Source organism: Hemibagrus wyckioides, linkage group LG03 (genome assembly GCF_019097595.1).
Source record: "Hemibagrus wyckioides isolate EC202008001 linkage group LG03, SWU_Hwy_1.0, whole genome shotgun sequence".
Taxonomy (NCBI): Eukaryota; Metazoa; Chordata; class Actinopteri; order Siluriformes; family Bagridae; genus Hemibagrus; species Hemibagrus wyckioides.
The window spans coordinates 18,756,007-18,769,703 of NC_080712.1; the positions used below are offsets into that span (position 1 = coordinate 18,756,007).

The window sequence follows — 13,697 nt, forward strand, 5'->3', positions numbered from 1 at the left end:
ATATATATATATATATATATATATATATATTTTTTTTTTTTTTTTTTTTTCTGTATATACCTTTTCTGTATATTCTATATATATATATATATATATATATATATATATATATATATATATATATATATAGTTTATTATGTATATACAGTATATACATATTATTATTATTATTATTATTATTATTATTATTATTATTGTTAGAAAAAAAGAAAGACAAAAAACTAAAAAAAAAACTACTGAGGATTTGCGTTGAACTACAAATTTCCTGTCGAGTCAGACACCACCCGCCCCCTTCCTATCACTATTTGTAAATGTTTGTGTCAATCTTTCCATAAAGCTTGTAATTGGTCATTGCATGCTGTTTTGTCGCTGTCGCCCTTTTACCTCGCGACCTCTCTCACATTGCAACATGGTTGGCTACTTCTAGGGGGTCAGCAAGTTGAGCGAGCATTTCTATTGGTTCATTTCCCTCCCGCCCATTCTCCATTGCTCTAGCCAGCTTGAAGGTGAAATTCTTGTCCGCCGACTCGAACGACAGAATCTGCTTTTCTCTGCGAACAGTAGCTCTGGTGTCTTCTTCTGTAAAATAAAGCACAGGGCATCTTCTAAACCCAGCATGTCGTCGATATTCAGCGAGGTTCCTCAAGCCGCTCCAGTCGCCGTTTTCAAGCTGACGGCGGATTTCCGTGAAGACCCGAGTCCTCACAAGGTGAACCTCGGAGTTGGAGGTGAGATGCTGTGCATGATGCTCTGCCACCTTTACAGTATGGACTTTAAAGCACGTGCCATGTGTGTAGATGTAGCTGCATCGCTGTGTTTAATACGGTGCTTTATGGATTTAGTAAGCTCAGCATCATGGAGACAAGTTGGTAGCTAGCTATCTAGCTAACGAATGTTGAGCTAAGTTACCAGGGTTGCCTTTAGTGACCGTCAACATTTAGGCTCTGAAAGGTCATCATATACGCAGAGCTGAACTGGACTAGATCACATGTTTTATGTTTCTGCCCTTTCAGTGACAGTCTGCTGCAGTCTTTACTGCACACCAGGGACCTGATAAGAGATCATATAGCAAGTGTCCTTAAGATCACTCTTCCTAACTCATCATATACCAAGTGCTATTCAGATCAAAGCAATGTATTTGTCAGTGTCTGGTGGTTTGTTAAGATCTGAACCCAGGCCTCTAAACATAAGACAGAGCAGTTATTTTGAGCTTTGAGTAGGTGTGACTGGAGCACTTTGTCCTTGCTGTAATGACTGGGCTCTGCTCTCAGACGTGCAGGACGATAGCCAGATCACCCACTGATAAATAGTTTCAGTTTGCTTCACATTTGCTAGGCTATTTTCTCTACCACTGATGATCGCAGTTAAGGGGATACATAATGATGAATGACATAACTACTAAAATCATGCATGTTTCAAGTTAAAGTGCCGGAAGTCAGCCAGGTGCATGCAAAATAGATGGAGAGAGAATAGATCTAGGTATCTTTAATGTCAGTGGGGTTGAGGATATTGTGGCATTTTAAAGATGATATTTCTTGACGTGACATTGGATTAGATTTTTATTGCATCTGGTAGCTTTTACAACAGTGTTTGCCATAATGACTTAGATGCTTAAACCTAGAGACAGGAGAAATTCAGCAAAAAATGTTGTCACAAATCCCTGTTTTATATATTAAAAACGAGCATTGCTAAGCCTCTTCCTTGATAAGACTGCAGTTTTTGTAAGACTCCTCTTAAATCCCCACACCTGGTTTGTTTATATATTTTTAACACACATGTGTGGGGTTTAAAGTGACAGTGTAATCGTGTAGGGCTCGACAGTTTTAGCACATTTTATAAAATATAATTTTCCAAAATAGCAGGCCAATAGGGCATTCACTTCTGTTTTGTACAGTAATTGCATTTTCATCATTTGATTATGATTCATTGCTCCATACTTTAATTAAAACAGGCACATAAATAAAACACAGACAGTTGGAAACTAAGGTGTGATTGTTATTCATATTGTCTTTGTGATAGCAGTCTTGTTTAATTTGTTTATGACACTTTGGTTATGAATGCCAAATTGCCTTTAGCCACTGCAGTGAAGAGACCTAAAGCAACGAATTGGTAATATGAGACGATGGGTAAAAGGCCATAGATAAGTCCTGCTTACCTCTTAGATAAAGAGAGTCCACAGTTCCTTGTCATTTCTAGTTGGAGGCACTGTATCTTATTATTTCACTGCATTTTGTTTTTTTTCCCCAGAGTGTCTAATATATTTTGTGTTTTTCTTGTGTTTTTTAATCACAAGTGATTCACTGGCTAAATTGAGTCTATGACTTATTAATAAATTGTCACGAAATGGCCACGAAATCCATAATGAGTCATAAATATTTGTAGAGACCCTCAGTATTCATTAGTTGAGTTGTTTAAGTTGTGAAATACAGCTTGTCTGGTTCTGACACTGCAGATTATGAGTAAGAGGATATGTAGAGTATTAAAGCTGCAGAAATGGGAAGTTTATCAGTATTTTCAGTAAATTTGGTATTTCGTAACTTCTTGTGGTCCAAATCCTAGGAGGAAAATGCTGATTCATGTCTCATGCTGATGTCATAAAGCCCCAAGATAAGTAAACTGTTTGCATTTGCATTGACGTGCGTTCCCGATGCTGAGATCAATAATAAATAGTTGAACAAAACCTTTACCCTCTGGACAGGTGTTACCAAATAATTTATTTATTGCATTGTAGCAAGATTGGCTCTTGTCACACTTTGCTCACAAGCTTTTACTCACTGGACTTCTGGGGTCACACTTCACATTATATACCACATCTATAAATAGTATGTCATGTCATTCAGTGGCATCTTTAGTAGAATAGTATGTGGCTTGGGTTGGAGTGTGTGTCTCCCTTATTTATTATGATACTTCTTAAAGTGTACAAAAACAGGAAGAAATTCGTTACATTTTCCCCAATGCTTGTTATAGTCTGAAAACCATCAGAATTCTGGAAAAAAAAGACCATTGGCCCAGTGATCATTTCTCATTTTGTTGTATTGCATCGACATTCAAGTATATTACAATAGGATGGTTTCTGTTCATGTTCAAGTAATTCTCTACAGAAATAAAATGAATGTATTCAGATCATCTTTATAAAGACTACATAACTGATGAGTATTCACCCTCATATATTTTGCAATCTATATTAGGACTAGTATTTAATTTACCTGTGCAATTTACCTGTGTTCATTTTAAATCTACTTTGTCCACTTGTATGTCTGCACAATAAATACATTCACTGACTTTGAGAGCTCTTATATTTAAACAGGCAGACCAGGTCATTCCTTCTCTCATGAAAACCTAGGCCCTGTCCAAGAAACTGTGCTACTGGAGTAGTTCATTAACTGAAATATCCAAACCTTGGCAATAGCATCAGCTCTTCAAAGATATGGGCTCTAAAGGAATGTGGCCAGAAGGAAGATACTTCTGAGAAAACCAGGTTTAGAAAAGCTGAGAGCTTTTGTGAAAGTTTTTGGCAAAATTGAAGAAAATCTGCAATGATGGAAAAAAAAAACAAAATTAAAAAGCACAAAACTTATCTAGAAACATCAGAGACAACTTAAATACTATACATCTTCATGTGAATGAACATGGGAATATATATATATATTTTTTTCCCTCACTTTTTTGTCTTTTACAGCATACAGAACAGACGAGTGCAAGCCATGGGTGCTGCCTGTTGTGAGGAAGGTGGAGAAGCTGATTGCTGAGGATGACACTTTAAACCATGAGTACCTGCCAATCTTAGGCCTACCCGAGTTTCGTTCTAGCTCATCGAAGATTGCTTTGGGTGAGGACAGTCCCGCCATTCTGGAGAAGAGGGTGAGCACAGCTTTCACTTAAAATACTAATCGGTTCATTTGCATAAGATTTCATTTAGAATCAGTACTGTATTCATCATGCAAACTGTAGTAAAATTTCCAGTTGTGAAAACTCTTCTGGTCTCATTTTGTGCTTTTAAGGTTATTTCAGTTAGAAGTGTCATTGGGAATGATTGATTTCAGTATATTCTTTCTTTTATGTCTTGCAGGTAGGAGCTGTTCAGTGTCTTGGAGGAACCGGTGCCTTGAAGATTGGTGCAGAGTTTCTGCGCAGATTCCACAATGGAAGCAATAACACAAAAACACCTGTTTATGTCTCTTCACCCACATGGGGTAAGACAGACATTTTTGGGCTTGGGAATGTTAAAGCCTTCAAAGTTAATTCTGCTTATCTGAAAGTGAGGATAAATGAGCAGGGTTTTTCGACAGTAAATGCACCTTTCTAGTGGGGCTGTGATATGAAATAAAGTAATGAGTATTAAGTCCAGAGGTGATGATTAAGTCCTAGTCTTTCTTAAGATATGGCCGTATCTTCAGTTGACTAAGCGCTCCTTTTGTGTTTTTGTTCTCTCTCTCTAGAGAACCACAATGCTGTTTTTGCTAATGCTGGCTTTGAGGATATTCGCTCATACAAATATTGGGATGCAGAGAAGTGTGGACTGAACCTGCTTGGTTTCCTGGGTGATTTGGAGGTGAGGTGTTCTACATCATTATTCAACTCTTGACTACAACAACAATGTATTTATTTACAGTGTATTTACCACTTTTACTGGTAACCTTTAAGGGAATTATTCTCCTATAGGCATTTTTCATCAAAATTATTGTGGTAAAATTGGTTTATAGATAGATACATGGATAAATAGATATCAGAACAGATACTCTGCCTGATTAAAACCCTCCCCCAATTTATCCAGTTTGGCACAGCCATTAGGAGTGCACTGTCTTATCCTGACCGGGAATTAAACCCAGGCAGCAGTGGTGAAAGCACGAAAGCCTGACCACTCATCCTCCACAATCCAACCAAAGAAACATATTACCATAATATGAAGGATTCATGTCTGAAATTTTTGCTTGGAAGAGGACACATGAAAACATTACTATTTAATTACATCTTAATTACTATTAAACTATTAACATTCTTTTTGGAAGAGTGCATCATGAAAGAAACCCTTCCAGACTAATGCATCATGTGAAGTTCAGCAAGTAGATAGATAAATACTTTATTCATCCCAAAGGGAAATTCAGAGTGTGTCACTGGACATATAAATCCAAATCAAATCACATTTGGGTGTTTACTGAAAAAAGGCTTCATACAAGAAAAAATTCTAGATATGAACTGTAAAGTACACCGATCAGGCATAACATTATGAGCACTGACAGGTGAAGTGAATAACACCGATTAGCTCCTCATTAGCACCTGTTAGTGGGTGGGATATATTAGGCAGCAAGTGAACATTTTGTCCTCAAGGTTGAAGCAGGAAAAATGCACAAGTGTAAGGATTTGAGCGAGTTTGACGAAGGGGCAAAAGTATGATGGCTAAATGACTGGATCAGAGCATCTCCAAAACTGCAGCTCTTGTTGGGTGTTCCTGGTCTGCAGTGGTCAGTATCTATCTAAAGTATCCTTTAAGTCCTGTAAGTTGTGGGGTGGGGCCCATGGAGGCAACTTGGAACATCTTGGTGCCAGATACCACAGCACACCTTCAGGGATCTAGTGGAGTCCATGCCTAGAATGGTCAGGGCTGTTTTGGCAGCAAAATATTACACAATATTATATTAGCACAATATTAGGCCGGTATTCATAATGTTTTGCCTGATTGGTGTATGTTGGTGAAGAAGTGATGTTATTTACAATTTATCTTTCAAAAAAGAAAAAAAAAGTTAAAACTAAACAGAATCATGTGAGCATTTACAATTTAGTCATAGCATTTATGCATTTATTTTTGACCTATTCCTCAGGTGATTATGGAGGCAGCTGAAAAGTCTGCTAGTATGTAGAGAATGGATGGAACTGTAAACACTCTTGTTTAAAAAGAAACTGAGAAGCTGCTTATTATCAAATATCAGTCACATCAAACTTTTGCTTTTTGTCTAATGTGTTTAAAACAAAAATATCTAGCTAGCTGACATTCCCTTTACATTTACTCTAAAATCACACCATACAAGACTGCCTGTAATGGCCTGGTATTGAATCACCTGCAAGGGAAATAACGAATAAATATTTGCTATGATTCCCATCAGAACTAACTGACCCCAAGATCACTTTAGGCTAAACTGTTCAAAAAAAATCTAAATGATAGTGATAAAACTGAAATCAGCTAACTGTATGCAAAAATATTGTGTAATGCAAAAACGAATAAATAAAATTTTGTTGGTCAAATACACAGCCATACAGAGTACAACATGCATTCTGATGCAGTCAAACAGGTTCAGTGAGTGCTCAGGGATAAATGAGGACAGTCAGAGATAAATACACATGGTATCTTGTGTGCACTGCCACATATGTTATGTATAGTTTATTTTATATGTAAAATAAGCTTTTCCACTCAACTGGAATCATCTGGTTGCTTATAAATCCTTGGTTTGCAGTTGAATGAGTTCAACCACTATTGGTAAACTCTAAATAGCTTAGTGTATGTGCTATTAATTTTTGCCTTTTGTCTTGAAGGGTGCCAAGTAAATATAGAGTTTATCATAATTATAACTTTCTAAACCATTTAATTATAATTATGTCTTTCAGAGTGCACCTGAATACTCTATTTTCGTGCTGCATGCCTGCGCCCATAACCCCACAGGCACAGATCCCAGCCAAGAGGAGTGGAAGAAGATTGCTGAAGTCATGAAGGTAAGAGATCCGGTTTAACTCACTTCAGTCACACCACAGCATGTACTGTATTGAAAACGTATAACATCTGTTTACAATGTTGTGTTTGCAATTTGCAGAGGAGGAATCTCTTTGCCTTCTTCGACTCAGCATATCAAGGCTTTGCCTCTGGAAATTTGGAGAAGGACGCTTGGGCAATTCGTTATTTTGTGTCACAGGGTTTTGAAATATTCTGTGCCCAGTCTTTCTCAAAGAACTTTGGCCTGTACAGTAAGTTAATCTTCACTGCTTTTAAACACACAACTTCTATATTGTTGTACTGCTATTTGAAAACCTTGAAATCAGAGAGACATGATCTCAATCTTAATAATCATGAAAATACCATTGGAATTTTATCTTAAATATATGAATGTACATGCTAATGGTAAACTGTTTTCTATAGATGAGAGGGTGGGCAACCTGACAGTTGTTGCTAAAGATGCAGACAACCTGAGCCGTGTTCTCTCACAAATGGAGAAGATTGTCCGCATCACCTGGTCCAATCCTCCATCACAGGGAGCTCGTGTGGTTGGCATAACGCTCAACACTCCAGACCTTTTTGCTGAGTGGTATGTATTTGTCATCACATTCCTATGAAGTTACATTAATATATTGATTCATAGTCTTCTGTTCAAATCATTATAATATTTAAAAGTAATTTTTATTTATTTTCATATACATACATACATACCTGCTGTCATTAAGTCTAATTGAAAAAAAAAAAATGATAATATTCCATAAATGCATCTATCTATCAAAATCAGTTGTTATGACAGCTCTAGTGCATATATGTACCAAAAAATGGTTGATTTTGGAAAAATGAATTGATTTTCTGCTGTTGTCTTGTACAGGAAGGATAATGTTAAGACGATGGCTGACAGGGTTTTGTTGATGCGTGCTGAATTGAAAGCCAAACTGCAGGCTCTCGGCACCCCAGGAACCTGGGAGCACATCACTGAGCAAATCGGCATGTTCAGCTTCACAGGCCTTAACCGTAAGCATCATCCCTACCACAGCACACAGTCTGCCAAACATAGCAGGGTCTCTTGGCATACACAGTTTTATTTGGCATACACACTCTACATCAATGTAATCATACTCAAGCAACTTAGTTAACCATGATGAATGTGTGTGTGTGTGTGCATAAATAGCTCTTCAATACTAATTCTAAAAGTAAATAAAGGATTGGATTAGGGATTGAAACTTGGCTCATGAATTAGACCCCAAGTACTGACTTTTCATAAAAACTGAAATAATTCTTAGAAATAGACAAAATATGATTAAGAATATTTAAAGGATGATGGGCATGTTTACACACACGTTCTGAACTCATTATTATTGTTTATATTTTCAGCCAAACAAGTGGAGTACATGGTGAAGGAGAAGCACATCTATTTGATGGCCAGTGGCCGCATCAACATGTGTGGCCTGACCACTAAGAATATTGACTATGTTGCCGAGTCCATTCATGAAGCTGTCACCAAAGTCCAGTAATCATGTTTCTCATGCCGCCTTTCCGTTTGTGTGTAACAAAAAGAACCCTCAGCCTTTTTTTTCTCCTAATGCATCTGTCTGTAGCAATCCAGCATCATTTGCTGGCTCTGTGATCAAATATATACTGTAAAATAATTTAGCATTCAAGGTCAAGTAGTTGCTCAGAAGTTTTTTGTGGTGTTCGTCTCACTTGTAATCATCCTGGTTTAGAACATAAATCTGAATTGTATTAGTCTGTTCCCCTTGTAGTGGTGCACCATGGAGTTTCATGGTGTTACCTAAAGAAGCACTTTCTTATATAATTATGGAGGGATGAATCAATGCAACGAAGTTGTGACTGAATTGATGTTAATAGTTTCAGCTTGATTGGTTTTTAAGGTCTTACATGCTTTGGGAGAATTTAAAAAATATGGGGCACATGCACTTACTATGTTCCGTTGGTGAGTCAAGGTTGAGGAGATGATTCTGTAAAGATGAACAATGACGTGAAACTTAGCGAGTCCAAAAATCTTCAAGTGTGGGGCTACATGGTCATAATGGAGTGTTTTAAATAAACACACACCTGAGATTATATGACTTAAATGTCCAATTTCTAGCAGATAGTCACAAAGGAAAAGTGTCATAAAATTTACCCCTAACTTTACAACTTGAAACAAGTACTTGAAACTTCTCCTGTTGAAAACTTGCATCAGAGTACTGTACAGTTTAATACAGCATCCTGTCCATCTGTTGTGGCTACATCTTAACATTTCAATTTCAGATACCAGTGTGAACCACAGTAACTATCAACATAATAGAAATTAAGAACAATGTATATTTAGTGTTGACGGTTCTTGGAAACAGTTTGCACTTTGATTCTTTCACAGTTGTTGCTTTTGCTCCTCCATGAATGTTGTGCATGTGTGTTTACTGTCAGTGCAGTGTCATTGAACTTAGTTATAAATATATTAACGTATTAAGTATATTAAGATTTGGCTTTTGTTGCTTAAATGCCTAAATGTTAAATACACCGTTCTCTCAGAATGTTAAACACACACGCACAAAATATAATAAATAGGAAAAACTGAACAAGCCTCTTAAAATAAAAAGTATGGAAATACAGAACACCATCTGTCCTGTTTTTTTTTTTTGTGCTTATTTCAACCAAGTTCTTGGTGTAGAAATACCTGGAATGCATTCTCTAGTGCAGAACATTTGGTTATCATAGCAGAGGTCATGTCATCTTAGCTAACAGCATAGGCCTTGAAAGAGCCTTGTGTGGTTAATGATTCTAGTTGTACATAGAAAATATGAAGCACAACCAAATTTGTATTTGTTATAATTTAAAATGCATATGTATATTTATATTTTCATATGAAACTAGACTTTTGTGCTTATCTCTTTTGTAGAATGTATTACCCCTTCATGGTAACGGTATTCCCTCGTTGCAATGGACTCTTTCAGCAGTACAAATCACATTGTCACATTGCAAAAATTGGCCAGGAATGGTTTGAGGAATTTGATGAAGAGTTGCAAGGTGTTGAGTCGGCTTCCAAATTCCACAGATCTCAATCTGATTGAAAATCTGTGGATGTGCTAGATGAACAAGTCCATGAAGCCCCACCTTCCAACTTACAGGAAAGAAAGGATCTGCTGCTAACGTCTTGGTGCCAGATATGATGTACATCTTCAGAGGTCTTTGACAGGTGGTTTTAATATTATGGCTTAATGATGTGTATATGCATATGTATATATAATTTTTCACTGACAGCCCAGGGATAAAAACACCAACAATGCAAGTCAGACTTATTTATTTAAAAAAGTGTTCATTTTCATTATACCACAATAATATCTTATATAGTTCTCATACACTATGTTTGTAAATCATTGTATTTCTTATACACTCATTCTAAACATTTCTTTATAAACACTATATTCTTAAATCAACTTTATATATTCTGCCATTGCTTGCAATCTTTACTGAGAGTACATGGGAGAAATAACTTCTCAGACTATATTTTTCCCCATTGCCTTTAGCTGTACTGAAGGCCTATAAGGCTCTGACCTATTCATCATCAGAATTAGACTGAGAGAGAGCCTGAGGGAGGGGTGCAATGTATCTTGTGCTCCGCCAGCAGACGCTAGCTTAGTTAGTGAAGTGCTTCTGAAATTCCCTGAAGCCACTGGAGTGTGTGTGAGAGAGAGAGAGAGAGAGAGACAGAGAGAGACCGAGTGAGACAGAGTGGGTGTGTACGTGTGGAAGGGGGTTGGGCCCAGACGTCAGCAGGTGTCACATGTTTCTATGCCTGCAATGCAGCAATGGGTCCAAGAGCACTTTCTCCAGCTCTGCTGTGTCATGTGCTCTCAGTAAAGCAGAGTCAGCTTACTGTATTGCACAACAGAACTTCAGTCCATGTGACCTGAGAGCAGCAGCACCGCTGACAGGCGCCTTTTCAGAAAACACAAGATTCCAATAAGTCAGTAGAAAAGGGGTTATTCATCATATACCTTTGTTATTGCTTATTATTACTATAAACAGCTATTTGAGGGATATCAAGGACGTGTTGTAGTTGCCTGCCTGAGTCTTTGTTTCTCTGTGCTGTAAACTGATGGGATCATTTTAAACGCCATCATCCATTCCTAGCAGCTCAGAGGCACTGCGGATCTCCTGGGTGTGTGCGCCTCATGCAGACAGACCTCTCAGTTCTCATTAGCTACAGTGTAGGATACTGATGCCTACTCCATGCATGCAGGACAGGAGAGTTGTGGATGGTGAAGGGTAGTAAAAAAACACCAAAGCAGTGCTTTACATGCAAAACATCTCCTTTTTAACTCCTTATTTATAAGTGCCATGCTACTCACCCCTGCAATATATCAGTTAGTAACATTGGCAGGCATGAACTTTAACTGATATAGCATAGCATGAATACAACATGCTGGTGAACGGATGGCAGTGATACAGGAATGGCACCTTTGTTAATTTTACTCTATTGATTTTTCTCATTTTTAGAGACATGAATGTGACGGAGCAGCAGCATGGACAGCATTCCTAGAGTTAAAAGCTAAGGGTAGATAGGAGTAAGCTATTCACTAACATTAGCTGTTCCAAGATCAGCTTTAAAAATGCCAGGACCTCATCTCATATATTATTAAAGTTATATGTTATTAAGATAGAATATATATATATATATATATATATATATATATTCTATCTTAATAACATATATATATATATATATATATACTGTATATATATTATATATATATATATATATATTCTATCTTAATAATATATATATATATATACTGTATATATATTATATATATATATATATATACACTATATTGACAAAAGTATTCCCTCACCTGCCTTGACTCGCATATGAACGATTCGTCACTCCAGAGAACGCGTCTCCACTGCTCTAGAGTCCAGTGGCGGCGTGCTTTACACCACTGCATCCGACGCTTTGCATTGCACTTGGTGATGTATGGCTTGGATGCAGCTGCTCGGCCATGGAAACCCATTCCATGAAGCTCTCTGCGCACTGTTCTTGAGCTAATCTGAAGGCCACATGAAGTTTGGAGGTCTGTAGCGATTGACTCTGCAGAAAGTTGGCGACCTCTTCACACTATGCACCTCAGCATCCGCTGACCCCGCTCCGTCAGTTTACGTGGCCTACTACTTCGTGGCTGAGTTGCTGTCGTTCCCAAACACTTCCACGTTCTTATAATACAGCTGACAGTTGACTGTGGAATATTTAGGAGCGAGGAAATTTCACGACTGGATTTGTTGCACAGGTGGCATCCTATCACAGTTCCACGCTGGAATTCACTGAGCTCCTGAGAGCGACCCATTCTTTCACAAATGTTTGTAAAAACAGTCTGCATGCCTAGGTGCTTGATTTTATACACCTGTGGCCATGGAAGTGATTGGAACACCTGATTCTGATTATTTGGATGGGCGAGCGAATACTTTTGGCAATATAGTGTATATATATATATATATATATATATATATATATATATATATATATATAGTACAGTGCATATGTTTTAGGCTGAAATGCTATAAACTAAAACTGCTCTTTAAAATATGTATTTGAATTGTTATTTTTTATCAATTTACAAAATGCAAAGTGAACAAACAGAAGAAAAATCAAATTGATATTTGGTGTGACTAACCTTTGGCTTATTCCTTTTGCTAGATATTCTTACACTTGCACACTTTGAACCAGTTCTACCAAGAAGGTGCTAATGATCATCAATTTCATATGTAGGTTGAAACATGGTCATTAACTGAAACAGCAGTGAAAGAGACTTAAAACTGGGTCAGGAGCAGTTAAAATCTGCAACTAAGGTGAGGTCATAAACCATAGCAAGACTGAGCACACAAATAAGACACGAGGTAGTTATACTGCAAGGTCTCTCCCAGGAAAAGATTTGAAAGCAGACTGGGGTTTCATGATATGCTGTTATGTAAGACATTTTTAAAGAAGCACAAGAAAATAGGCAATGTTGAGTACTGTAGATGCAGTGGTCAGCCATGGAAACTTAATGCAGCAGATGAAAAACACATCATGCTTATTTCCCTTTAACATCTAGAGATGCCCAGCAGTGCCATCAGCAAAGAGCTTACGGAAACCAATGAGACCCAGCTACACGTATCTACTGTCAGGATAAATCTGTCCAGATCTGGTCTTCATGGAAGAATTATGGCCATAAGCCATACCTCCAACATAGAAACAAGGCTATGTGACTCAACTATGCAGGACACATAGTAACTGGGGTGCAGAAAAATGGCAGCAGGTGCTTTGGAATGATGAGTCAAAATCTGAAATATGTGGCTGTATCAGGAGGCAGGTTGTTTGCTGAAGGGCTGGAGAGCTGTACAAAAATGAGTGTCTGCAGGCAACAGTGAAGCATGGTGGGGGTTCCTTGCAGGTTTGGGGCTGCATTTCTTCAAAAGGCATTGGAGATTTGGTCAGGACTAATGGTGTTCTCAATGCTGAGAAATACAGGCAGATATTTATCCTTCATGCAAAACCATCAGAGAGGCAACTGATTGGCCCCAAATTTATTCTGCAGCAGGACAATGACCCCAAACATTCAGCCTATTTCATTAAGAACTATCTTCAAAGTAGAGAAGAACAAGAAGTCCTGGAAGTGATGGTGAGTCTGTCTGGGATCACATGAAGAGACAGAAGGATTTGAGGCAGACTACATCCACAGAAGATCCGTGGTTAGTTCTCCAAGATGTTACTGCGTACCTGCCGAGTTCCTTCAAAAATTGTCTGCAAGTATACCTAGAAGAATTGATGCTGTTTTGTAAGCAAAGGATGGCCACACCAAATATTAGTTTGGATTTCTCTTCTGTTCATTTAGGTCACATTTTGCTAATTGATAAAAATAAAATATTAACACTTCTACTTTTGAAAGCATTCTTATTTTACCAGCCTAAAACATTTGCATAGTACACTATATATACATATATAGACTGAGGT

The 13,697-nt window shown here is 37.6% G+C and overlaps 1 protein-coding gene across 1 annotated transcript; it reads left to right on the top strand.

Annotated features, from left to right (window-relative positions):
• The first annotated feature begins 467 nt into the window (after positions 1 to 467).
• On the top strand, positions 468 to 9,321 carry got1 (glutamic-oxaloacetic transaminase 1, soluble). Its single transcript, XM_058386576.1, has 9 exons — positions 468 to 728; positions 3,680 to 3,861; positions 4,070 to 4,193; positions 4,440 to 4,552; positions 6,601 to 6,705; positions 6,804 to 6,954; positions 7,127 to 7,292; positions 7,575 to 7,717; positions 8,078 to 9,321. The coding sequence occupies exons 1-9, from the start codon at positions 617 to 619 to the stop codon at positions 8,215 to 8,217; spliced, it is 1,236 nt and encodes a 411-aa protein (XP_058242559.1). The 5' UTR covers positions 468 to 616; the 3' UTR covers positions 8,218 to 9,321.
• Positions 9,322 to 13,697: the final 4,376 nt, after the last annotated feature.